The sequence below is a fragment of the Macaca mulatta genome, chromosome 19 (genome assembly GCF_049350105.2).
Source record: "Macaca mulatta isolate MMU2019108-1 chromosome 19, T2T-MMU8v2.0, whole genome shotgun sequence".
In the NCBI taxonomy this organism is placed as follows: Eukaryota; Metazoa; Chordata; class Mammalia; order Primates; family Cercopithecidae; genus Macaca; species Macaca mulatta.
Genome location: NC_133424.1, coordinates 2617279 through 2642734, shown reverse-complemented (window position 1 = coordinate 2642734; position 25456 = coordinate 2617279). Strand labels below are relative to the sequence as shown.

Sequence of the window (25456 nt, the reverse complement as noted above, 5' to 3'; positions counted from 1 at the left end):
GTGGACCTCAGATGATTTGCCCACCTTGGCCTCCCAACATGCTGGGATTACAGGAGTGAGCCACCGCATCTGGCCAAAGGTTGCTTTTTACTTAGGGCCACTGACACTGGCTTTCCATTTGTGCAAGCTTCCTTTTTTTTTTTTTTGTTGGGAGCAGGGACAGAGTCTTGCTCTGTCCCCCAGGCTGGAGTGCAGTGGCATGATCTTGGCTCACTGCAACCTCCGCCTCCTGGGTTCAAGCGCTTCTCCTGCCTCAGCCTCCTGAGGAGCTAGAACTACAGGCGCCCACCACCACGCCTGGCTAATTTTTCTATTTTTAGTCGAGGTGGGGTTTTACCAGGTTCACCGGGATGGCAGGGTCCTGGGCACACTTGGCTCAGAGCACCCGGGGGCCTGGGTGGAGGAGGCGCTGCAGTGCTTCACCCGCCAGAGGCCATGCGCTCAGGAGTCCTTCAAGGAAGGAGACAGCCTGGGGGAACCACACGTGCTCACGCCACAAATGCAGCTGGTCCCTGGGTCTAAGCGCAGAAACATGTATTTATTTCCAGGATATTTTCACATAACAAAACCCCAGCAATGCTGCAAGGGGGCCACAGACAGTGGGGGAGGGGTGGGGTGGGCCTGTCAGGGGAGACTGTCGGCATCAGTGCAGCTGAGAGGCCGAGGAAGGGGGTGCCTCTTGGCAGGTCGGCCGGCGGGCAGGACCTGAAGACCCCGAAGCATGGGCGCGGGACCCATGGGTGCTCCATCCTGGCTGCCGTCCACCGAGACACCACGGCCGCCTCCGGGCACCCAGCGGCATTCCGCACCAGCGAGGGGACTGGCCCACATCCCGGGGAGGGCTCCAGGCAGTAGGCGTCCCACAGCAACAGCATTCTGGGGGTGAACGGGTGGTGAGGGGCGGCAGCCTGGGGTGTCCAAAGTCGTGGTCAGCGAGTGCAGGAAATGAAGAAGAAAAAATCTCTTTTTGGCCCAACCGCTGTGAACGGTGCTGTGAAAACGTCTGGGGGAGGTGTTCCGGGGGGAGTCGGGGGGTGGAGGGGACAAGACAATTGTAGCCGCTGCCGGACCCCTCCATAAGGCACAGATTTGACGGGTCCCCTCTCCTCATAAAAGGCCACTCCAGGCTGGGCGCGGTGGCTCACACCTATTATCCCAGCACTTTGGGAGGCCAAGGCAGACGGATCACCTGAGGTCAGGAATACAAGACCAGCCTGGCCAACATGGTGAAACCCCATCTCTACTAAAAATATAAAAATTAGCTGGGTATGGTGGCAGGCACCTGTAAGCCTAGCTACTCAGGAGGCTGAGGCAGGAAAACTGCTTGAACACGGGAGGCAGAGGTTGTAGTGAGCCAAGATCACATGACTGCACTCCAGCCTGGGCAACAGAGCGAAATTCTGTCTCAAAAAAAAAAAAAAAAAAAAAACATACACATACACACACAACACAAAAGGCCGCTCCTGCAGGGCTCCAGCTGCTGGAAACCAGCCCTCTGCCGGTTTGCTGGGGTTAGGGAGCGGCTGTGCTGCCGGCCTGGCCTGGGTCCTGAATGCGGGGGCATGGACAGAGGGCCTGCCAGGGATCCCTGGTTCGGGGGCAGGAAGGGTGGCCCCAGGACACCCTGGACCAGGCGCTCCCCAGCTATGGGGAATGTGGGGAGGGGGCGAAGCTGGAAACGCACAGATCAGGGGATGGCGGGGACAGCGAGGACTCAGCTAGGCACGAAGCCCTCTATCACTGCAGGGGGCCGGGAGCCGGCCCCGGTGCCTCTTCTTAGTTCCAGCCAAGGGCGTCTGCCCTGGTGACGGTGGGCGGCTGGTGTGAAATGGAGCTCCCCATCAGAGCTGCTCTGGCCTCAGCGCCAGCAGCTCTGGGAGGACGGGAGGGCGGCCGACCTGCTGCCACCTGTCCCCCGGAGTCAGGCCTCGAGACCTGAAGACGAGGCCGTACCGGCCATGCAGTGGACGGCAGGTGACCACACATTTCCGGGAGCAAGAGGGTGTCCCGTGGACGGCAGCGCCGAGGGCCAATGGGGAGTGCTTGCAAGGAACTCTGCTCTCGGATGAGATGAACACGGCTTCTGTGGCCCTGGCAAGAGGGGTGTGGTCCATGGCCACCACCGGCTTCCACCATCCCAGCTGGAGGGATGGGGCCCCAGGTACTCCCAGCCCTCAGGACCAGGGGTAGCAGCAGGAATGAAGGGGAGGAGGTGGTGGGGGTGGCAGCAGGGCTGGCTCCCTCTAAGGCCACTGGCCACCGCCCGGGTAGCTGGGCACAGTAGGGTACTCGGGCAGGCTGTTGCCTGAGAAGTTGTTGTACTGGGCCTCCCTCGATGGCGGGTTCCGCCAAGTGCCTGCGCTCCACTCGGTCTGTGCCTTCTGGAAGCTTCCACCGGCCCCTCGGTAGATCCTGTGCACCTGCAATGACAGACGACAGGGAGTCAGAGGACAGAAAATGAGCGTGGCGGCTGGGCATGGGGACTCACGCCTGTAATCCCAACATTCTGGGAGGCTGAGGCAGACAGACTGCCTGAGCTCTGGAGTTCGAGACCAGCCGAGTAACACGGTGAAACCCTGTCTCTGCACGCCACTGCACTCCAGCCTGGGGGACAGAGTGAGACACCGTCTCAAGAGAAAAAAAAAAAGAAATTATTCGGGCGTGGTGTCGAGCGCCTGTAATCCCAGCTACTTGGGAGGCTGAGGCAGGAAAATCGCTTGAACCCATGAGGCAGAAGTTGCAGTGAACCGAGATTGTGCCACTGCACTCCAGCCTGGGCAATAGAGCAAGACTCCGTCACCAAAAAAAAAAAAAAAAGCTGGACGCGGTGGCTCACGCCTATAATCCCAGCACTTTGGGAGACTGAGGCGGGCAGATCACGTGGTCAGGAGACTAAGACCATTCTGGCTAACACGGTGAAAGCCCGTCTCTACTAAAAATACAAAAAATTAGCTGGGCATGGTGGCGGGCGCCTGTAGTCCCAGCTACTCGGGAGGCTGAGGCTGGAGAATGGCGTGAACCCGGGAGGCGGAGCTTGCAGTGAGCAGAGATCGCGCCACTGCACTCCAGCCTGGGCGACAGAGCGAGATTCCATCTCAAAAAAAAAAAAAAAAAAAAAAAAAAAAAAAGACGTTTTGCTGTAACTGAACACTTCTATTTGGAGCCCAGCTCAACACTTCCGCTATCTTCTGATGGAAAGTGTGACCAGGAACCTGCAAGGGGCCCCATCCTCACTGACAGGACAGCTCCGGGGCCTCAGCTCTTCCTGCAAACGCTGCGGTTTACACACAACCCCTGCTTCTCTCTGGAGTCTGGAATCCCGGCCTGGGGGGACCATGGGACTCGCCCCATAGGAACCCGGGCGCTGGTCCCTGGGAGTGTCCCTGGTGGCAGCGCCTCCTGCTGTCATCCCAGCTCACTGCTGGGGATGAACTGCGGCCCGCGTGACACCGCGGGGAGAGGGCCCGGCTCCCGGACGTTCACCCACCTGAGACAGTTGGGTGACAAGGCTCCTGGAGAACGGATAAGGGTTCGATGTCCCAGAACTGAGGACTCACCTTCATGATCGCGATGGCCATCAGGGCAGCCGACACGGAGAACATGATGGCCGGAAGCAGCATGACCACAGCAGCGCCCGGGCTTTCCTGGAAGAACCCGACTGCCGACAGCCAGCCGCTGCAAGGGACAAGAGAGTGCGTGGGGGCCTGCACACCCGCCAGATGAGGGCCCATGGTCCTCTCCATGTAAAGAGCTGTGGCCAATCAACAAGGAGGGCACAGCTCACACAAGAACCACTGAGTGGCCAAGAAACATAAAGTGACACTGAGGCACCAACTTCGGCACATGAACACGACCTTATCCCTCCAGCACCCCAACAGTGAGCCAAGCGTGCAGGGGATGGAGACCAGTACTTCCCCATTAGTTTCCCTCAGTGAGTCTCGTGGGTACCAGCCATGGCAAGACTCAAAAGCTCACTCCCCATGCCCCATAGAGCCTGCTACTAAGAACCCAGCCTACGGCAACCGTGTCTAACGATGGGAACTGCTGGAACCTACATCCGCGTGTCCGGGAGCAACGCGGATAGGAAATCTGCCACCACCACCCGGTGGGGCATTGAGGGCCATTAAAAACAATAGGGAGGGCCGGGCGCGAGGCGGAGTTTGCAGTGAGCCGGGATTGTGCCACTGCACTCTGGCCTGGGTGCCACAGAGTGAGACTCCGTCTCAAAAAAAAAAGAAAAAAATAGGGAGGCCGGGCGCAAGGGCTCACGCCTGTCATCCCAGCACTTTGGGAGGCCAAGGCGGGCGGATCACCTGAGGCCAGGAACTGGAGACCAGCCTGACCAACATGGTGAAACCCCGTCTCTACTAAAAATGCAAAAATTAGCCAGGCATGAGGGCGCACGCCTGTAATCCCAGCTACTCAGGAGGCTGAGGCAGGAGGCTGCAGTGAGCCAAGATCATGCCACTGCACTCCAAAGCCTGGGGGACAGAGCAAGACTCTGTCTCCAAAAAAAAAAAAAAAAACCCCGAGGGAAAGCACTGCTTAGACCCGCCACCAGCGGGACACTGGGAAGGCAGGCCAGCACGCTCTGGGTCTCTGTGCAGGACCAGCCTCTGGGCACTGCACCTGTCTTTGAGACCCGGGAGGCAGAAAACACAGTCATTTTCAGATTTTTGTCTAAACAGGTGATAAAACCCCAGCGTTAAAATTCGGGGAACTTGGCCAGGCGCGGTGGCTCAAGCCTGTAATCCCAGCACTTTGGGAGGCCGAGACGGGCGGATCACGAGGTCAGGAGATCGAGACCATCCTGGCTAACACGGTGAAACCCTGTCTCTACTAAAAATACAAAAAACTAGCCGGGCGAGGTGGCGGGCGCCTGTAGTCCCAGCTACTCGGGAGGCTGAGGCAGGAGAATGGCGTAAACCCGGGAGGCGGAGCTTGCAGTGAGCTGAGATCCGGCCACTGCACTCCAGCCTGGGCGACAGAGCATGACTCCGTCTCAAAAAAAAAAAAAAAAAAAAAAAAAAAATTCGGGGAACTTAAAGGCAGGCACGATGTACAGTCTCCCTCCTGCTGACTCCCCTCCCCAGCGCACAGGCAGCCCACAGGACCCACACATCAGGATGTGTTCGGGGAGCTTATGCACACACATGCATATGGCGTGACATGCACGCACACGTGGTACCCCCTGCCGCCACCCTGCGAGATGCTGGCCTGTCCTGTGTCCACCTGCTTGGAGCCTCCGCGGCATCACAGGCTTCATGGCCGTTGGCTCATTCATTCCTTTCTCTCTTTTTTTTTTTGGAGAGATGGGTTCTCTCTATGTTGCCCAGGCCGGTCTGAACTCCTGGCCTCAAGCAGCGATTCTCCTGCCTTGGCCTCCCGAAGTGTTGGGATTATAGGCGTCAGCTGCCGTGCCCGGCCTCTCTTATTTTTTTTTTAAAGTAAACCTCTGTTTGGATGTAATTTTAGATTTACAAAAAGCAGCAAAGGCATTTGAGGACTCTTGCCACCCTCGCCAGCTTCCCACTGGCTGGCGTCTCACATCCCTGGCTGCAAGTGTCAGGACTAGGGAGCTGCCCGGCACACCGTCAGCCAGGCTGCATGCTCCGCTCAGAGGCTGCGGTGCCCGCTGATGTCCAACTGCTGGCGGGCTCCACTAGGGCTCCCGCTGCACCGTGTCCTCAGTGCACGGCTCCTGCCACGTGGCCACCCTCACTGTCTACACAGCTAGGTCCCGCTGGGGGTCATTTCTCTGGGGTTTCCAGTCCTCTGCAACCACAGATGCTGCCGTGGCTCACAGCCTCGGGCGTGCGTCACCCCCGGGGAGGTGGCACTGGTGAAGCCGCCCGGGGCAGCGGGGCCGGGGCTGTCCCCTCTCACCCCACAGGAGCACACTGACCATGGGGCCTTGTTAAGCCAACGGTGGACATGAAGTCGCCACGTGCTGTGATTTGATTTCTCTCGTTACGAGGGGGGCCGGGCTCTCCTCTAGGGACCACTGGGTTTCTTTCTTGAGAGTGTTCACCTGCTGTCCAACTCGGGCAGGGACCACATGCTCCAGCTTCTCCCGTGACCTGCGGGAGATGACTCTAGGTTCTGATGAGGAGAGCCAAGTCGCTGCCGCTGCACTGCACGAGGGCGGAGGGGGCAGGGAGGTCTCTGAGGGTCACATATGGGCACTCACCTCATGCCAGGATCTCAGGACCACCCAACATGGGCACAGGCCTGTCCAGCCAGTTTAGCCTGGGAGAACTGGGGAGGCACTGGGGAGGCGCCTCGCAGGAGGCGCCGGAGCCCAGGGTAGTGCCAGTGGGAGCGGAGCCAGCAGCTGTGGGCTAGGAGGACTCGGAGAATGATGAGCAGTGCCTTGACCTGCAGCCACGGCCTCTGCAGGAGGGGGACGCACCCCACACGCTGGCAGAGCTGGGAGCCCCAGGGACACCCTCACTAGGACTCTAACTCAGATCCCTGGGGCAATGTCACTCAGGCTCTTGGGGTAGTGGGGCCAGACCAGCCTTAGCAGCACATCCAAGGGGTACACACACCACTGATCCCGGCCACCCTGGAGGGCCTGGCGCCGGGCGCAGGTGCAGGAGGGGAGGGGCCCACAGAACGAGGGGTCCTGAAGGGAGAGGAGTCACCATTCCGGGAAACCCAGGACCTTATCTGGGTTCTGATTTGAGCGCTGGCGTGAGACTACCACGGTCTCGTGGGGCAGGCGCCCCTGAATAGGAGCTTGCTAACAGGCGTCCAGGAAACCAAAGGCACCCATGGCTCTGTGAGCAGCGTCACCCGTGGGGAGTTCCTGCCGTGCCAAGGACAAGGGAGACATGTCGGGGACGTGGGTGAGAACAGTCACTCTCTGCAACTGTGAATTCCAAATGATTCCAAAATAAAAAGCCTATTTAAAAAGCCACAAATCTGGCCGGGTGCGGTGGCTCACGCCTGTAATCCCAGCACTTTGGGAGGCTGAGGCGGGTGGATCATGAGGTCAGGAGTTTCAGACCAGCCTGGCCAACATGGTGAAACCCCGTCTCTACTAAAAATACAAAGTCAGCCGGGCATGATGGTGGGCGCCTGTAGTCCCACCTACTCGGGAGGCTGAGGCAGGAGAATTGCTTGAACCCGGGAGGCGAAGGTTGCAGCGAGCAGAGATCACGTCACTGCACTCCAGCCTGGGTGACAGAGAGAGACTCCATCTCAAATAATAATAATAATAACAACAATAATAATAATAAAGGCCAGGTGCGGTGGCTCATGCCTGTAATCCTAGCATTTTGGGAGGTTAAGGAGGGCGGATTGTCTGACCTCAGGAGTCCGATACCAGCCTGGACAACACGGTGAAACTCTGTGTTTCTACTACTAAAATACAAGAAATTAGCCAGGCGTGGTGGCAGGCGCCTATAATCCCAGCTACTCAGGAGGCTGAGGCAGGAGAATCTAGGAGGTGGAGGTTGCAGTGAGCAGAGATCACACCACTGCACTCCAGCCTGGGCGACAGAGCAAGACTCCGTCTCAAAAAAAAAAAAAAAAAAAAGGAGACAAAAAAAGAAAACAAAAAAAGCCAGAAATTTAAGACACAAACATAAATGCTTCTGAGAGCCCGGCAGCCTTAGGGAGTGACTGTGAGCTTCTCCGGTGTGGGAGCAGCACCGGGTGCGTGTGTTTTTACAGATGTCCAGGTCTTCCTCCTGCAGCCATCCGTGCAGAAACATAGCAGCCAGGAACTGGCTCCCAGACCCCAGATCCGGAGCGTGATCAACACTCGGGATACAAGCCTGGCTGGGCGCTGGCGAGGACGCGGGCGCTGCCCGGGCGAGCTCGGACCCCTCCCTAAGAGAGTGCGTACAATCACGAACCATGGCTGGGCGCTGGCGAGGACGTGGGCGCTGCCCGGGCGAGCTCGGACCCCTCCCCAGGAGAGCGCGTACAATCTCGAACCAGTACGCTCCCAGCAGGCCCACACCCTGGCAGCTGACAGCTGAGCCGCGTCACATCGTCACATCCGCCACGCCCGTCAGAGAGAGGCTTACCACGCGCCCCAGCCGGAGAAGCCAATCGCCTGGATGACGGTCAGGACAAACTGGGCTCCAAAGATGAAGAAAAACGCCATGAAATTAAAGGAGCTGTCGGCTCTGGGGAGGGACAGAAAACATGACGGTTACCACAGCCCTGGCTTCTCCCAGACGCGCCTAGAGAGGAACGGGTCAGTCAGAGATGGCGAGAATGGAGGCTCTATTTTATTCCTTCTTTTTTTTTTTTTTTTTTGAGATGGAGTCTCGCTCTGTTGCACAGGCTGGAGTGCAGTGGCCGGATCTCAGCTCACTGCAAGCTCCGCCTCCCGGGTTTACGCCATTCTCCTGCCTCAGCCTCCCGAGTAGCTGGGACTACAGGCGCCCACCACCTCGCCCGGCTAGTTTTTTGTATTTTGTAGTAGAGACGGGGTTTCACCGTGTTAGCCAGGATGGTCTCGAACTCCTGACCTCGTGATCCGCCCGTCTCAGCCTCCCAAAGCGCTGGGATTACAAGCTTGAGCCACCGCGCCCGGCCTCCTTTTTTTTTTTTGAGATAGAGTCTCACTGTGTCACCCAGGCTGGAGGGCAGTGGTGCGATCTCGGCTCACTGAAACCTCTGCCTCCCGAGAATCGCTTGAACCTTGAGAATCGGTTCAAGCGATTCTCCTACCTCAGCCTCCTGAGTAGCTGGGATTACAGGTGCCCGCCACCATGCCCCACTATTTTTGTATTTGTAGTAGAGACGGGGTTTCACCATGTTGGCCAGGCTGGTCTCGAACTCCTGACCTCAGGTGATTTGCCTGCCTCGGCCTCCCAAAGTGCTGGAAGTACAGGCGTGAGCCACCGCACCCGACCAAAATTACTCGAAAGCAAAACAAAACAGACAGTAGTTGGCTTTGGCTTGTGGGCCACAGTTTGCCACCCCTGGATGTGACCTGTCTGTCACACTGGGCAGAGAAAGGGACAGCTCCTCACAGCTGGGCTGGAACCGGGGTGCGGAGTGGGCCCTGGTTCCCCCCCCCCCCCCCCGCCCCGTGCAGGCGGCCTGGCAGCTCTGCTCACCGGAAGGCCTTGTAGACCGGCCGGAACCAGCACACATAGCCGCAGGGCGTGAACAGGAGCAGCCACACGAAGGCCAGGCCGAAGTTGGCCCCCGAGCCTCCGCCGATCCACCAGGCCAGGCAGGCGATGAGGTTGACGCCGAGGGTGGCGCAGTAAACTGCGAAGAGAGGGAGGACAGATGAGCAGGCACGGGGGGGGTGTGGCCGTGGGAAAACATGCTGCCCAGCAATGGGGCACCCACTGTCCACCTCCCCAGCCTGGTGACCCCACGTCGAGGATGAACTGTGCAAGCCAGGACACTAGGGCCTGGGGCCTGGACACCGGCCTCATTCACCGCAGGGACCACTGGGCCTAGGACGGTTAGGGTGGACAGTCAGCCCCCGACGGGCTGCCCCTGCCCGAATGCTCCCTCCCTCCGGGGGTCCCGCCTCTCGCCTCCCACCCTGGGGCACACCAGGCGCACTCACACATCCACAGCCGGTAGATTCTCTTCACCAGGACCTGGTGCTCCACCGGGATCTCGTCAGAGAAGTTCTGGTAGAAGCAGGGCTTCAGGGGGATGAACTTGGGCAGCGGCGGGAAGTTGTTCTCCTTTTCTGTAGGGACAGAGAACCCACGGACAGAACCAGACTTTGTCTCCTGAAGGAGGCCCCACCTCATCCCTTCGACCCACAGCTGTGTTGCCTCTGACGGCAGAAGGGACTCTGCAGTTGGGATCGACAGCAGGACCCTGAGACAGGAGAGGGTCTGGCTGATCTGGGGCCCTGTGTCCTCATGGCAGCCTCACGAGAGGCGGCGGGAGGGTGGGAGTCAGAAAGGGACGGGAAGAGGCTGCGCTGCGGCTGTGAAGGGGGAGAAAGGGGCCCTAAGCGGAGGGATGCGGGCGCCTCTGGATGCTGGGAATGGCGGGAACCAGCTTCTTGCCTGGAATCCCTAGGAGGGCCCAGCCCTGCCTATAGCTTGATCTTAGCATTTCTGGTCTCCAGAACTGTCAGATAACAGATTTCATTGTTTTAAGGAGCTAAGTTTATGAATTTTTTTTATTTTTTTGAGACGGAGTCTCACTCTGTCTCCCAGGCTGGAGGGCAGTGGTGCGATCTCGGCTCATTTCAGCCTCTGCCTCCCGGGTTCAAGCGATTCTCCTGCCTCAGCCTCCCAAGTAGCTGGGATTACAGGCACCCACCACCATGCCCGGCTAACTTTTGGATTTTTCCTTTTAGTAGAGATGGGGTTTCGCCATGTTGGCCAGGCTGGTTTTGAACTCCTGACCTCAAATCATCTGCCCACCTCTGCCCCCCAAAGCGCTAGGATAACAGGCGTGAGCCACTGTGTCCCATCGAAATTTTTTTTTTTTAATTTCTGTGTCACCCTTTATGCAGAGCCATGCTAATCTTTGTAGCCCTCCTCCATGTTGAGTGTGGGTGCGGCCGCAGCAGGCTGCGTTTAGTATCATTCCCTCCAGCAGGCAGGGGATGCCAACGTGCAGGCTCAGAGTCCGCACACTGCAGGGAGGCTGTGGCCTGGGGACACTTCCGTTCCCTGTGGCTGCTGTGAGAGGGCACCACCAACTGGCAGGCTTAAAACAAACTGGAAACTGCCAGGCGCGGTGGCTCAAGCCTGTAATCTCAGCACTTTGGGAGGCTGAGACGGGCGGATCACGCGGTCAGGAGATGGAGACCGTCCTGGCTAACACGGTGAAACCCCGTCTCTACTAAAAAATACAAAAAACTAGCCGGGTGAGGTGGTGGGCGCCTGTAGTCCCAGCTACTCGGGAGGCTGAGGCAGGAGAATGGCGTAAACCCGGGAGGCGGAGCTTGCAGTGAGCTGAGATCCGGCCACTGCACACCAGCCTGGGCGACAGAGCGAGACTCCATCTCAAAAAAGAAAAAAAAAACAAAACAGAAACTGCTCAGGCGTAGGGGCTCCCACCTGTGACCTCAGCACATTTGGAGGCTGAGATAGAAGGGTCGCTGGAACCCGGGAGTTGCAGATCAGCCTGGGCAACCTAGTAAGACCCCAACTCTACAAAATATACAAAAATTAGCCACACATGGTGGTGCGTGCCTGTGGTCCCAGCTTCTCGGGAGGCTGAGGCGGGAGGATCACTTGAACTCGGGAGGTTAAAGCTGCAGTGAGCTATGGTCACAGCACTGCACTCCAGTCTGGGAGACAGACCCAGACCCTGACTCAAAACAAAACAAAGAACACAACAGATATTTATCTGCTAATAGTCCTGGAGGCCAGAAATCCGAGATCAAGGTGTCTCAGGACCACACTCCCTCTGCCAGGTCCAGGGAAGGAGACTTCCTTCCTCTCCCAAGCAGCTTCTGGGGGTTCCTGGCACCCTTGGCTCATGGCCGCATAGCTCCGGCCTCTGCCTCCATCTCCACAACACCTCCTCTTGTCTCTCCACCTCTTTTTTTTTTTTTGAGATTGAGTCTCACTCTGTCGCCCAGGCTGGAATACAGTGGCGTGATCTCGGCTCACCACAAGCTCCGCCTCCCGGGTTCAGGCGATTCTCCTGCCTCAGCCTCCCACGTAGCTGGGACTACAGGTGCTGTGCCACCACGCCCGGCTAATTTTTGTATTTTTAGTAGAGGCAGGGTTTCACTGTTGTCCAGGCTGGTTTCAAACTCCTGACCTCATGATCCACCCACCCTGGCCTCCCAAAGTGCTGGGATTATAGGGGTGAGCCACCGCACCCGGCCCATCTCTTCTTATAAATTCGGCAGGCATTGGGCTGAGAGCTCACCCTGCTCCAGTACCTCATCTTAACTCACCGCATCTGCAAAGGCCGTATTCCCAAATGAGGTCATACTCACAGGTTCCAGGGGTTGGGATGGGAACACAGCCCTTGGGGGACTCAGCGTGGCACTGGGAGACCCCCAGGAGCTTCTGCTCAGCCAGCACTACCTAAGGAAGTGTCCCTGGGCGCCTGTGAGGGCCACATGACGAGCCAGATGACAAGAGGCTCCGTCCTCAGGGGCTTGCGCCCCACTGGGGAAGGCTGCCAGTAAACGAGTGGGTGAGGGACCCCGGGGCACACGAAAACACGCCAGCTGCTATAAGGAAAGAACAGCTGCAACAGCAGGGGCACCCGGCTGGGCTGGGCTTCGGGTCAGTGAGCGTCGGAGCGGATACACAGGCGGCTCTGCTGCCCTTTGCCCCTAGCAGAGGTGTGACTCTGGCTGTGCTAGGCTGTGAGACCCGAGGAGTCAGAGGCCACGTGGGCCAAGAGGACACTGTGTGCCAACGGCCAGGACCGAGGGCTCCTGTGGGAACCGCCGGCATCTCCCTCCCGCCCAGGCTGCTGGGGGCTCCCAGGCAGGCAGGACTCACCCGACATCTTGGTTTCACCGACCGGCGCAGGCTGAAGCCTGCAGCCGCCTGGAAGGAAGACAGCGACAGTCAGGGAACCCCGAGATGCCCTGGGCAGAGTGCTAACCACCCACCCACTGTGGCTGAAAAGCCCTTCATCGTGCCCTCTGCTCTGGGCACAGCAGTGGGCTGAGCGGGAGCCACAGGCCTGACCCATCCCAATATGTTACCCCACAGGTCCCCACCCCTCGGCTCCAGGGCACACCACCTATGCTGGCAAAAGGGGCAGAGCTGGCTGCAGCCCCTCCCACCCACTGCCCCAGCCAGGATGCCCCTCCCCTGCTGTCCTAGGCCCCGGCGTCCCCCAATTCCCGGCTTCAGCCCACAAGGGGTGGGTGCTGCAAGGTGAGCGTTGCATGGCCTAGGACCCCATCACATCCACGTGGTACCCTGGCCCTTCTGAAAGGGGACCCCATGAGCTCACGCACCAGAGCAGCCCCACCCGGCCTGCCAGCCCCCCACGAGTGAGTGGATCTAGCTGCTTCCATGATCCTCGGGGCGGACCTGCCATCAGGAGGTGGGCCAGCCCAGCAGGGGAATGCCTGGTGCCCATCGGGCATCACAGCCCAGCGGGGTCTGAACCATCCCAGCTCCTGGTAGGGGAGCAGGCCTGAGGGGGCGGGCGTGGGGCCAGGAGCTGCCTCCCACCCACAGTCCAGGTGAAGCAGTTGCCAGGAATGAGCCCTCCACGCACAACCCATTCAGGGACATGCCATCGTGGGGTGAGGTACCCTGGATTCTTGGGACAGGACATCCTCCTCTCCGTCTCCCTCCCACCTCTCGCTCCCTCCTCCCTGACTTCCTGCCCCTCAGGGGAAGGAGCTGAGCACCTGAGCACGAAGGAGGCCCAACCGCTGCCTCCACCACTCAACTGGGCACGCCTCTGCGGCTCCCACCTCTTCACGCCACGCTGTGGCTCTCCGGCCCACCTCGGTCCCACCCCCAGGCACGGACTCCCCCACTGCAGGGCTGGCGGGCTCCTGGCCAGCAGCGGTGCTCTGTCCGCTGCATGAGCTCTGCAGGCAGAGCCCCCACCTGCCACGTCCCCTCCCCCACGGGCTGGGGGCTCAGGGCAGGCTTGTCTGAGGGCTGAGCTGCACCCACGTGGTCAGGCAATGGACACTTGCCGGGTGGACCCACAAGTCCTGCTCCAAGTTCTGCAAAAACGGCTCCAGTCTTTACTGTGCTACGGCCGACGGGCATCAACCCTTTGGGGTCCCCTGTTGCCACCTGCGAAGGACAGTAAATGCCAGGGCCCCTCCTTCAGGTCAGTGGCCCGTAGGCTATGCCTAGTGTCCACGCACCTGGGCCAGGCACGCCTGGAACCACTGGCACTCCAGAAGCGGGTAAGGAGGCAGCAGCTGGGGGGTCTTGCTCTACCAGCCCAGGCCTCTGACCACACGCGGCTCAGCAGGTCCCCTCCTGTTGAGCCACCAGGCCCTGTACAGACCCCACCCCACCCGGGACCCTGGCCACCAAGGCACCCACCTGCCAACAGACACGCACTTGGTTTTAAGCTGTTTATTTTCCCATCAGAGCTTTTTCCTGGCCCGCGAGACAGAGGGGAACACAAAAGCTGCGAGGGCATCCGCAGAAGAGCCCCGCAGGCACAGGGGTGGCCCCAATGACAAGTCCAGGAAAGCTCGCTCCGCACGGAAGGCAGCACCTGTGATCCCCGCTGGAGGCGGTGTGTGTCCTTGAAATCCACAGACACGCTTCTGCGAGAGAAATCGAGGACCGGAAGTCCAGGAGGGGCGCCCTCGGCCAAGAGCGGGATGGGTCCGGAGGCAGGAGGGCGGCGCCTATGTGTCGGGGTCCAGCCAGCGGCACTCCTCCTCCAGCACCCCGCGGAACACCTGGAAGCGGTGGTTGAGGTCTGGCCGTGCGTGGATGCGGAAGCGGGTGCCCAGGGCGCCGTCGGGCGAGGGCGCGCCGTAGAAAACGCGCAGGATGCGAGAGTGCACCAGGGCCATGGCGCACATGGCGCAGGGCTCGCGGGTCACGTACAGGTCGTAGCCGGTGCACACGTAGGGGAGACCATCCTCGTCTGCGTCCAGTTTACGCACGGCGCCTGCGCGGACGGCCTGGGGGGCGGCGGCCGGGGCGAAAGAGCAGGCGGGGAACGGCCTGAAGTCGTAAGTGCCGCGGCCCTGGCCGCGCGCCACGAGGTCCACGCACACCATGACGGCGTGCAGGAGGGGGTTGTCTGTGCTGCTGCAATCGTGGCCGGTGGCCAGCACGCGGTCCGAGGCCGGGTCCACCACCACGGCCCCCACGGCCCGCAGGCCACGCGCCGCCGCCCGTCGGGCCGCCCGCACCGCCCGCTCCATGTGGCTCTGCATGGCGGCGCGCTCCTGCGTGGAGAAGAGCCTCCCAGCCAGCGCGCTGGTCACCTGCTTGTCCTCGTGGAACGACGTGGGCCAGTGGGCCCGGGCCTCCTCGAACTGGCCCCTGGTCAGAGGCGGCCGGGCGGGCACAGGCACCAGGAAGGGCTGCCCCAGGCCGCGGGCGTCCACAGCCGGCCGTGGCAGGAGCTCAGCCAGCGAGCGCGGGCCCGAGGCTGGCCCGGCCAGGCACAGCAGCATCTCCAGGGCGTGGGGGCTGCCGGCATCGCGGCTGGGCCGCACCCGCTTGAGGTGAGGCTGGGCAGGGAGCGGGTGCAGGGCCGACACCTCCTTCAGGAGGCGTGAGGTCTGGCGCTTGTCCAGGATGGGCGCGGCGTAGGCCAGCACCAGCTCCACGTCCCCCGACTGCTTCTCGGACAGGACAGGCAGGGCCTGCCACGGCGCTGCCTCAGGCTCCGGGCTCCCGGCCTCCAAGCACTTGGGCTGCTCCACGAGGCCCGGAGCGGGCTCCATCCTCAGCGATGCCGACTGTGGGAGACAGAGACGGGAGCAGAGGATCATCCGGCAGCTGTGGGCGGCTGGGGGAGCCGGGGAGTCCGTCCCAGGAGGCCGTGGCTCCACGAGGCAGGGCGTGCTGCCGCCAAAGCTGAGGCTAGTCTGAGGGCTCCAGCCCAGGTCACCGCATCAGGGCTACACTCCCTCATGTCCTGCTAACCCCTGGTTTGCACAGAGTTTAAACAGTCATTGGTTTTTAAAAATGAAGATGCAATTAACCTACCAGAAGACAGGTCTTTTTTTTTTTTTTTTTTTTTAGACAGCGTCTCACTGTTGCCCAGGCAGGAGTGCAGTGGCGCGATCTCAACTCGCTGCAACCTCCACCTCCCGGGTTCAAGCGATTCTCATGCTTCAGCCTCCCCAGTAGCTGGGATTACATGCCACCACGCCTGACTAATTTTTTGTATTTTTAGAAGAGATGGGATTTCACCACGTTGTTCAGGCTGGTTTCGAACTCCTAACCTCACGTGATCCACCCACTTTGGCCTCTCAAAGTGGTGGGATTACAGGTATGAGTCACTGCGCGCGGCCAACACAGGTCATTTTCTTTTTTTTTTTTTTTTTTTTGAGACAGAGTCTCGCTGTGTCGCCCAGCCTGGAGTGCAGTGGCCGGATCTCAGCTCACTGCAAGCTCCGCCTCCTGGGTTTAGGCCATTCTCCTGCCTCAGCCTCCCGAGTAGCTGGGACTACAGGCGCCGGCCACCTCGCCCGGCTAGTTTTTTGTAATTTTTAGTACAGACGGGGTTTCACCGGGTTAGCCGGGATGGCCTCGATCTCCTGACCTCGTGGTCTGCCCGTCTCGGCCTCCCAAAGTGCTGGGATTACAGGCTTGAGCCACCGCGCCCGGCCAACAACACAGGTCATTTTCAAAAGTGCAATTCATGGCTAGGTGCCAGCGGCTCACATCTGTAATCCCAGCATTATGGGAGGCCGAGGTGGGAGGATCACTTGAGCCCAGGAGTTTAAGACCAGCCTAGGCAACATAACAACACCCCATTTCTACTAAATATCAAAAAATTAGCTGGGTGTGGTGGCACACACCAGTGGTTTCAGCTACTTGAGAAGCTGAAGCAGGAGGATCGCTTGAGCCCAGAAATTCAAGTGAGCTACAATCGTGCCACTGTACTCCAGCCTAGGTGACAGAGCAAGATGCTGTCTCAAAAAAAAAAAAAGAAAAGAAAAGAAAAGAAAACCCAGGCATGGTGGCTCACGCCTGTAATCCCAGCACTTTGGGAGGCCGAGGCAGGCGGATCACGAGGTCAGGAGATCGAGACCATCCTGGCTAACATGGTGAAACTGAAATTGTATTTCAGTCTCTACTGAAAATACAAAGAACTGGCCAGGCGTGGTGGCGGGCACCTGTAATCCCAGCTACTCGGGAGGCTGAGGCAGAAGAACTGCTTGAACCTGGGAAGCGGAGGTTGCAGTGAGCCAGAGATCATGCCGCTGCACTCCAGCCTGGGTAACACAGCAAGACTCTCTCTCAAAAAAAAAAACCTCGGCCGGGCGCGGTGGCTCAAGCCTGTAATCCCAGCACTTTGGGAGGCTGAGACGGGTGGATCACAAGGTCAGGAGATCGAGACCATCCTGGCTAACACAGTGAAACCCCGTCTCTACTAAAAAATACAAAAAAGTAGCCGGGCGAGGTGGCGGGCGCCTGTAGTCCCAGCTACTCGGGAGGCTGAGGCAGGAGAATGGCGTGAACCTGGGAGGCGGAGTTTGCAGTGAGCTGAGATCCGGCCACCGCACTGCAACCTGGGCGACAGAGCGAGACTCCATCTCAAAAAAAAAAAACAAAAAACTCAAAAACCAAAACCAGAAACAATCAAGTGTCCTATTTAGTGGCTCTTAGTATGCTTAGAGTTGTGCAACCATCACCACTATAAAATTCCAGAACATTCCATCACCCCCAAGAGAAAACTTGTCTCACCACCCCACAACACACACAGCAATCCAGGCAACCACTGATGTGATCTCTGCATCTCCAGAAGCCAGAGCCTGGAAGCACAAGCCGTGGACCGGCTTCCAGACAGAAGGGCCATGTGGCCAGGAACGGAGCAGGACCCTTGGTCCCCCGGCCGCAAGCAGATGCCACCCCCGTTGAGCCTCCAGATGACCACACAGCCCTGGCCAACATCTGGGTTCCAGCCCGGTAAGACCCCGCACAGAGGACCGAGCCACGTCACATTCAGGCCCTGACCCACAGAACCAGGAGCCGGCGGGTGTTGTATTAAGCCCACAGATGCACGGAGTCTGCTATGCAGTGACAGAAAGCAAGCATGCCAAGTGTGGGGGACACGGGGCCACCTCCCAGAACGGCACACAGCCTGGCACTGACACGGAACACCCACCTCCGGGTGGTTTCTGTAAACACTAGCCCCCTAGTTGGCCAAGAGCTAGGAAAAGAAAGACCTCAGAGGACAGGCCACGAAACATAAGGGCCCGGCTTCCCATCCCTTGACCACATTCCTGCAGCCATGGTGGGCCCTGGCCGTCAGGTGGAGCAGGCAGCCGCCGGGGTGTCCCTGTCTACTCAGTCACAGAGGCCCTGGCCGTCGGGTGGAGCAGGCAGCTGCCGGGGTGTCCCTGTCTACTCAGTCACAGAGGCCCTGGCCGTCAGGTAGAGCAGGCAGCCGCCGGGGTGTCCCTGTCTACTCAGTCACAGAGGAGGCCCTGGCCGTCAGGTGGAGCAGGCAGCCGCTGGGGTGTCCCTGTCTACTCAGTCACAGAGGAGGCTCTGGCCGGAGTGGGGCTGCGGGAAGAGCTTGGATCACCCCTGGGGCTCCTGCTAACATCCCTGACTGCCGGGCAGCATGCCAAGGTGGCTCTCGGGTGAGAAAGAACCTCCCGGCCTGACATCACCAGCACCGTTACCATCCCTGCTGCTGGCACAGGTGAGGACAGGAGGCGGTAGGGTCACTCCACTGGAGAGGAAAGGCTGGCGGGGCTCCCGGTTCTCGGGATCACCCCATGAGAGGGGAGCCTGCCCTAGGCGGGCAGAGAGCACAGCAGAGAGGCAGGCGTGGGGACAGCCAGCCTGCAGAGACTGCTCACAGGGCCCTGGGGGACAGTGCTTCTGGCTCCCACATCTCTGGCATCCACCCCACCTGAACACCCCCAAACCACCGTCTCAGCTGGCCAGCCCTCCCCGACCTGCATCTCCCCCCACAGACTCGCACTGCAGGCCTGAGGCTGGATTCCAGGCATGAGCCACCACGCCCAGCCCACATATTTTTTTTTTTTTTTTTTTTGAGACGGAGTCTCGCTCTGTTGCCCAGGCTGGAGTGCAGTGGCCGGATCTCAGCTCACTGCAAGCTCCGCCTCCCAGGTTCACGCCATTCTCCTGCCTCAGCCTCCGGAGTAGCTGGGACTACAGGCGTCCACCACATCACCCGGCTAGTTTTTTGTATTTTTTAGTAGAGACGGGGTTTCACCATGTTAGCCAGGATGGTCTCGATCTCCTGACCTCGTGATCCACCCGTCTCGGCCTCCCAAAGTGCTGGGATTACAGGCTTGAGCCACCGTGCCCGGCCCCAGCCCACATATTTTTTTGAGACGGAGTCTCACTGTGTTGCCCAGGCTGGAGTGCAGTGGCATGATCTCAGCTCACTGCAGCCACCACTTCTCAGGTTCAAGTGATCCTCCTGCCTCAGCCCCCCAGCAGCTAGGAATACAGGCATGCGCCACTGCACCAGCTAATTTTTTGTATTTTTAGTAGAGGCGGGGTTCTACCATGTTGGTCGGGCTGGTCTCCAACTCCTGACCTCAGGTAATCCACCCTCCTCGGCCTCCCAAAGTGCTGGGATTACAGACGTGAGCCACCCTGCCCGGCCCACATTTTTTAAAAGTATAATTTTTTTTTTTTTTTTTTTGAGACGGAGTCTCACGCTGTTGCCCAGGCTGGAGTGCAGTGGCGCGATCTCGGCTCACTGCAAGCTCCGCCTCCTGGGTTCACGCCATTCTCCTGCCTCAGCCTCCTGAGTAGCTAGGACTACAGGCGCCCGCCACCGCGCCCGGCTAATTTTTTTTTTTTTTTTTTTTTTTTTTTGAGACGGAGTCTCGCGCTGTGTCACCCAGGCTGGAGTGCAGTGGTGCGATCTCGGCTCACTGCAAGCTCCGCCTCCCAGGTTCACGCCATTCTCCTGCCTCAGCCTCCGAGTAGCTGGGACTACAGGCGCCCGCCACCACGCCCGGCTAGTTTTTTGCACTTCCAGCAGAGACGGGGTTTCACCATGTTAGCCAGGATGGTCTCGATCTCCTGACCTCGTGATCCACCCGCCTCGGCCTCCCAAAGTGCTGGGATTACAGGCCTGAGCCACCGCGCCCGGCCGCGCCCGGCTAATTTTTTGTATTTTTAGTAGGGACGGGGTTTCACTGTGGTCTCGATCTCCTGACCTTGTGATCCGCCCGCCTCGGCCTCCCAAAGTGCTGGGATTACAGGCTTGAGCCACCGCGCCCGGCCAAAAGTATAAATTAGTTGGGCATGGTGGTGTGCACACGTAGTCCCAGCTACTCAGGAGGCCAAGGCGAGAGGATCACTTAAGCACAGGAGTTTGAGACCAACCTGGGTAACACGCAGACACCCCGTTCCTTTTTTCAGATCAATAAATAATAACAAAATCCTAAAAACCTTACACCTGTATGCTCACAGTACTTCTAGCAGACAGTACTGCCTCAGATGGTGCTGGGACTAAGCCGCAGATGATCTTAAAACGACTCTGGATGATCCCGACCACCACCGCCCGCCAGACTACACATCCCTGCTGGTGTGGACGGCTCCTGCCGCAGGCAGGGATGTGTCTCTGGATAATTTCGCAGCTGCGCAGCTGTGGGCGCTACTCCTCGAGATGCATTGCCCGGTTCACACCTCAGCCGCCGAGGCGCCCCACAGTGGGGGGACAAGCAGCCAGTGGAACTCCGGGCCAGTGGACTTGGAGGGCACACTGTAGTGGCCCCAGCGCTGCCTGAAGCTCAAGCGTTCAACGAAGCACGGAACCGGAAGCGCAGTGGGAGCCGGGAGCAGGAAGTGCAGAGGTAGAGCTAGGTGCTGCCGCTGCCCAAGGCCCTGTGCCAGGTGGGGCCCATAGCAGGTGGGGCCCATAGCAGTCGACTCGCTGGGCCCTCACAAAACCCATACCACGCGCGACCAGGACCGCGAGGCCCGGCTGGGCCACAAACACTCCACTGTCTCCAGGGTCAAAGACAAACACAGCCTCGCTTGTCCCTCCAAGAGTACAACCTCTGTCTGATGAAAAACAAACGACCCAGGGAGGAGTGCTGGAACACTGCGGGCTGGGCCCGCCACGCCCTTGGAGGGCAGGTCAAAATCCTGGGACACTGCAGGCTGGGCCCCCTGCGCCCGTGGAGGGCAGGTCAAAATCTCAGAACAGGCACTGTTCAGGCTGATGGACTGTCCCAGGCCAGGGCGGCTTTAACTGCCAGAGCAGCTCCTACCCACCCGCTGTGGTCCAGGGGGGATGACTCACTCCGGCAGGCAGCACAGCGACTGCCGCCCAACAGCTGGGGGGGGGCCACCTGATCCTCCCCCTACCACACACGCCCAGAAGGCAGTCGACCACTGGGACCCCTCAGGAGGGCAGGTCACCACCTCCTGGCTGCGAGGGCTCAGGCAGCAGTCCTGATTCCTCCAAGCCTCGGCTTCCACCCCTGTGAAATGGGAATTCCTGCTCTGCCTTTTTTTTAAGGCAGGGCTGTCAGGCGCATAAGAGAAAGTGGGGGGATGGAGGGGCCTGACCATCTCCAGTAGCATCCAGGAGGGCCCCTCGGAGGCAGTGACCCACAGCCCAGCCTGGAAGGCTGGGGAAGTAGGAGAGAGAACACGGAACAGAGGGACAGCTAATGCTCAGTGCCAGGGCACACCAATAGTCTGCGTGGGGGCTTTTTTTTTTTTTTTTTTTTTTTTTTTTGAGACGGAGTCTCGCTCTGTCGCCCAGGCTGGAGTGCAGTGGCTGGATCTCAGCTCACTGCAAGCTCCGCCTCCCGGGTTCACGCCATTCTCCGGCCTCAGCCTCCCGAGTAGCTGGGACTACAGGCGCCCGCCACCGCGCCCGGCTAGTTTTTTTTTTGTATTTTTTAGTAGAGACGGGGTTTCACCGTGTTAGCCAGGATGGTCTCGATCTCCTGACCTCGTGATCCGCCCGTCTCGGCCTCCCAAAGTGCTGGGATTACAGGCTTGAGCCACCGCGCCCGGCCGCTTTTTTTTTTTTGAGACAGAGTCTCACTGTCCCCCAGGTTGGAGGGCAGTGGCGTGATCTTGGCTCACTGCAACCTCTGCCTCCCTGGTTCAAGCAATTCTCCTGCCTCAGCCTCCCAAGCAGCTGGGACAACAGGTGTGCACCACTACGCCCAGCTAATTCTTTTTTTTTTTTTTTTTTTTTGAGACGGAGTCTCGCTCTGTCACCCAGGCTGGAGTGCAGTGGCCGGATCTCAGCTCATTGCAAGCTCCGCCTCCTGGATTTACGCCATTCTCCTACAGGCGCCCGCCACCTCGCCCGGCTAGTTTTTTGTATTTTTTTAGTAGAGACGGGGTTTCACCGTGTTAGCCAGGATGGTCTCGATCTCCTGACCTCGTGATCCGCCCGTCTCGGCCTCCCAAAGTGCTGGGATTACAGGCTTGAGCCACCGCGCCCGGCCTACCCAGCTAATTCTTTATATTTTTAGTAGAGATGGGATTTTACCATATTGGCCAGGCTGGTCTCGCACTCCTGACCTTGTGATCTACCTGCCTAGGCCTCCCAAAGTGCTGGGATTACAGGCGTGAACCACCATGCCCAGCCTGGGGCTTGTTTTTTTACACATATATATTTTGTTGCTTTTTTTTTTTTTTTTTTTTTTTTTTTTGAGACGGAGTCTCGCTCTGTCGCCCAGGCTGGAGTGCAGTGGCTGGATCTCAGCTCACTGCAAGCTCCGCCTCCCGGGTTCACGCCATTCTCCGGCCTCAGCCTCCCGAGTAGCTGGGACTACAGGCGCCCGCCACCGCGCCCGGCTAGTTTTTTTTTTGTATTTTTTAGTAGAGACGGGGTTTCACCGTGTTAGCCAGGATGGTCTCGATCTCCTGACCTCGTGATCCGCCCGTCTCGGCCTCCCAAAGTGCTGGGATTACAGGCTTGAGCCACCGCGCCCGGCCTACCCAGCTAATTCTTTATATTTTTAGTAGAGATGGGATTTTACCATATTGGCCAGGCTGGTCTCGCACTCCTGACCTTGTGATCTACCTGCCTAGGCCTCCCAAAGTGCTGGGATTACAGGCGTGAACCACCATGCCCAGCCTGGGGCTTGTTTTTTTACACATATATATTTTGTTGCTTTTTTTTTTTTTTTTTTTGAGAAGGAGTCTCACTCTGTCGCCCAGGCTGGAGTGCAGTGGTGCGATTCCAGCTCACTACAAGCTCCGCCTCCTGAGTTCACACCATTCTGCTGCCTCAGCCTCCCTTGGGAGTAGCCAGGACCACAAGAGCCCACCACCACGCCCAGCTTTTTATTTTTAGTAGAGACGGGGTTTCAACGTGTTGGCCAGGATGGTTTTGATCTCCTGACCTCGTGATCCACCCGCCTCGGCCTCCCAAAGTGCTGGGATTATAGGCGTTAGCCACCAGGCCCGGCGCTATACATATATACTTAATTATTTTGAGACAGGGTCTCACTCTGTTGCCCAGGCTGGAATGCAGTAGTGCCATCATAGTTCACTGCAGCCTCAACCTCCTGGGCTCAAGCAATCCTCCTGCCTCAGCCTCCTGAGTAGCTGAGACCACAGACACGTGTCACCATGCCTGGCAAATTAAAAAAAAAAATTTTTTTTTTTTTTGGAGAGTCTTGCTAGGTTGCTCAGGCTGGAGTACAATAGTGCCATCTTGGCTCACTGCAACCTCCACCTCCCATGTTCAAGTGATTCTCCTGCCTCGGCCTCCTGAGTAGCTGGTTTTACAGGCGTACGCCACCATGCCCGGCTAATTTTTGTATTTTTGGCAGAGATGGAGTTTCACCCTGTTGATCAGGCTGGTCGCGAACTCCAGACCTCAGGTGATCCACCCGCCTTGGCCTCCCAAAGTGCTGGGGTCACAGGGTGAGGCACTGCGCCCAGCCGTCCTAGTTTCCAAGGAGTCGATCCTGTGTTTCTGGCCATCCTACAAGGAGGCCTTCTCTGCAAGACAGCGGGGAACCTCGGCCCTCGGGGTAGAGTGTGGGAGATAAGTGGGGGCCTGTGATGGAAAAACCCGAAAAACTCGCACTCTAGGTAACGACGAGGAACGATGGTCAATTCGGGGGATGTACAAAGGACTAGGGGAATCTTCACGTAAAGGCAAACCAGAGCTGGGGAGGAAGGACGCGAAAGCGCCGGAAACCTGCGGGTGCGCGGTTCGGGGGCAGGGGACTGGCGGACTTGACCTGGGGAAGGGCCACCGGAAGCAGCTGGATCGTACGGGGTCTCCCGACCGGGCCATAGGGGCGCGCACGCGTATAAAAGCGCTGGGCCCGGGGGAGCGAGCTCCTGAGGCTCCCCCCAAGGCCAGCGCCGAGCGCACGCGCATTCGCGCTACCTCCCCACGGCGCCCACCGGCCCGCCCCAGAAGCGCCCGAGGTTGGCGCGGGCCCCCCGTTTTCTCCCCACGAACGGCCGGCGCCCTTCACCGCCGAGACCCCCCATGTTCGCCCCTACTTCCCTTCTAGGGAAGCCTGAGCCTGGAGAACCCGAGACCTCGGCGCCGCGCGCTTACCTGAGGGATCCGGGCGCGAGCGCAGCGCTTCGCCAAGTCTTAGCAACCGGCCCGGCGCGCCCCGCCCCGCCTTGCCTCGTCTCCGCCTGGCGCCGCGGAGCACGACGGGAGCGTAGTTCCAGGGGCGGGGTCGGCGCGAGGCAAAGGCGGGGCAAGGACTACAATTCCCAGCAGGGACTGCGCGCCGCCGCCTCGCCCCGCCCCCGCCGGCACTGCGCTCACATGACCGTCGGTGGGGGCGAGGTGGGGCCGCTGCGCTGGGCGAGCGCTGAGTTTACGGGTTGGAATCCCATGAAGCGGCCAGGGAAAACTCAGAACCTGCGGGGTCTTTGGAAAGTTAGCAGAGTGGGGAGGACGAGGCAGGGGGGGGACATTGACACCCGTCCCCTGAGACTGGGATGGGGCCAGGTTCCAGTTCTGCCTGTTACTGCACTCTGACCTGGGCGGTGCTCAGGTTTGAGTTTTCTCATCAGTACTGTAGGTAAAGAAGACCTCTTGCATCTCCTGGGCCAAACAAGCACACTTTTTTTTTTTTTTTTTTTGAGACGGAGTCTCGCTCTGTCACCCAGGCTGGAATGCAGTTCTAGGTTCACTGCAACCTCTACCTCCCGGGTTCAAGTGATTTGTGGCTAGTTTTTGTATTTTTAGTAGAGAAGGGGTTTCACCAAAACATGCACATTTTATGACCAATTTGTTACTCCATCCAGTTGGACAGGTTTAACCAAGTGGTTCTCAACGGGAGGGAATTTGTCATCCCCTCCCCAAACAACTCGACAGTGCCTGGGTGTAACCAGCTCACGCTCGGATACCCAAGTCTTGCCAAACCAATAAAGAGGAAAAAGTGCAGTGAAAGGAAGGTGACATCATTTTTAGAGTTCGCAGTGGGGAAGCAGCTGGCTTAGGCCTCCAGAAACCCCTTCAAACTTGAGGCTGGGGTGAGGGGCTAAAAAAGAGGAACTTGGAATGGTGGGTGTGCAGGGGAGGTGCTGAATATAAGCTCTGTGTGGCTTAAAAGCACATGCTGGACTCATCCTAATAACGGCCAGGTTGCAGATCACCTTGAGGAAATCTCTGGGATTTTGCAGGTGGGTCTCCGTTCTTGGTCTGTGTCCAGATTGGCTCCTGGAACTTTCTTTTTCTTTTTTTTTTGAGACATGGTCTTGCTCTTGTTGCCCAGGCTGAAGTGCAGTGGTGTGATCTCGGCTCACTGCAAGCTCCGCCTCCCAGGTTCAAGTGATTCTCCTGCCTCAGCCTCCCGAGTAGCTGGAATTACAGGCACGCACCACCACGCCCGGCTAATTTTGTATTTTTAGTAGAGACAGGGTTTCTCCATGTTGGTCAGGTTGGTCTCGAATTCCTA

The 25456-nt window shown here is 58.9% G+C and overlaps 2 protein-coding genes, 3 long non-coding RNA genes and 1 pseudogene across 20 annotated transcripts; 3 read left to right on the top strand and 3 right to left on the bottom strand.

Moving 5' to 3' along the window:
• Positions 1–519: 519 nt before the first annotated feature.
• On the bottom strand, positions 520–1238 carry LOC144336970 (uncharacterized; annotated as a pseudogene). Its single transcript, XR_013409515.1, has one exon. The product of XR_013409515.1 is annotated as an uncharacterized LOC144336970 (transcript).
• On the bottom strand, positions 520–24149 carry SCAMP4 (secretory carrier membrane protein 4). Of its 13 annotated transcripts, none has more exons than XM_077979167.1 (9): positions 24097–24149; positions 13950–15334; positions 13589–13691; positions 12423–12470; positions 9551–9679; positions 9084–9240; positions 8040–8141; positions 3558–3675; positions 520–2420 (listed from the first exon to the last, which is right to left on the bottom strand). In XM_077979167.1, exons 3-9 carry the CDS (start codon positions 13662–13664, stop codon positions 2244–2246), a joined length of 807 nt encoding a protein of 268 aa, XP_077835293.1. In that variant the 5' UTR covers positions 13665–13691; positions 13950–15334; positions 24097–24149; the 3' UTR covers positions 520–2243. The 13 variants fall into 13 exon arrangements, with proteins under 13 accessions (XP_077835293.1, XP_077835294.1, XP_077835290.1 ...); XM_077979168.1 differs by having other exon boundaries at positions 13968–15334; XM_077979164.1 differs by lacking the exon at positions 13589–13691 and having other exon boundaries at positions 23365–24149.
• Positions 13968–24149, bottom strand: ADAT3 (adenosine deaminase tRNA specific 3). 3 transcript variants are annotated; one of them, XM_077979154.1, is made up of 2 exons: positions 23365–24149; positions 13968–15334 (listed from the first exon to the last, which is right to left on the bottom strand). In XM_077979154.1, exon 2 carries the CDS (start codon positions 15317–15319, stop codon positions 14264–14266), a length of 1056 nt encoding a protein of 351 aa, XP_077835280.1. In that variant the 5' UTR covers positions 15320–15334; positions 23365–24149; the 3' UTR covers positions 13968–14263. The 3 variants fall into 3 exon arrangements, with proteins under 3 accessions (XP_077835280.1, XP_077835278.1, XP_014977880.3); XM_077979152.1 differs by having other exon boundaries at positions 13968–15523; positions 24097–24149; XM_015122394.3 differs by having other exon boundaries at positions 24097–24149.
• On the top strand, positions 15598–24140 carry LOC144336989 (uncharacterized). The gene is made up of 2 exons (XR_013409541.1): positions 15598–16037; positions 23294–24140. It is a non-coding gene; the product is annotated as an uncharacterized LOC144336989 (long non-coding RNA).
• LOC144336982 (uncharacterized) lies at positions 17118–18739 on the top strand. The gene is made up of 2 exons (XR_013409534.1): positions 17118–17981; positions 18046–18739. It is a non-coding gene; the product is annotated as an uncharacterized LOC144336982 (long non-coding RNA).
• Positions 22187–22817, top strand: LOC144336994 (uncharacterized). Its single transcript, XR_013409546.1, has 2 exons — positions 22187–22425; positions 22565–22817. It is a non-coding gene; the product is annotated as an uncharacterized LOC144336994 (long non-coding RNA).
• Positions 24150–25456: the final 1307 nt, after the last annotated feature.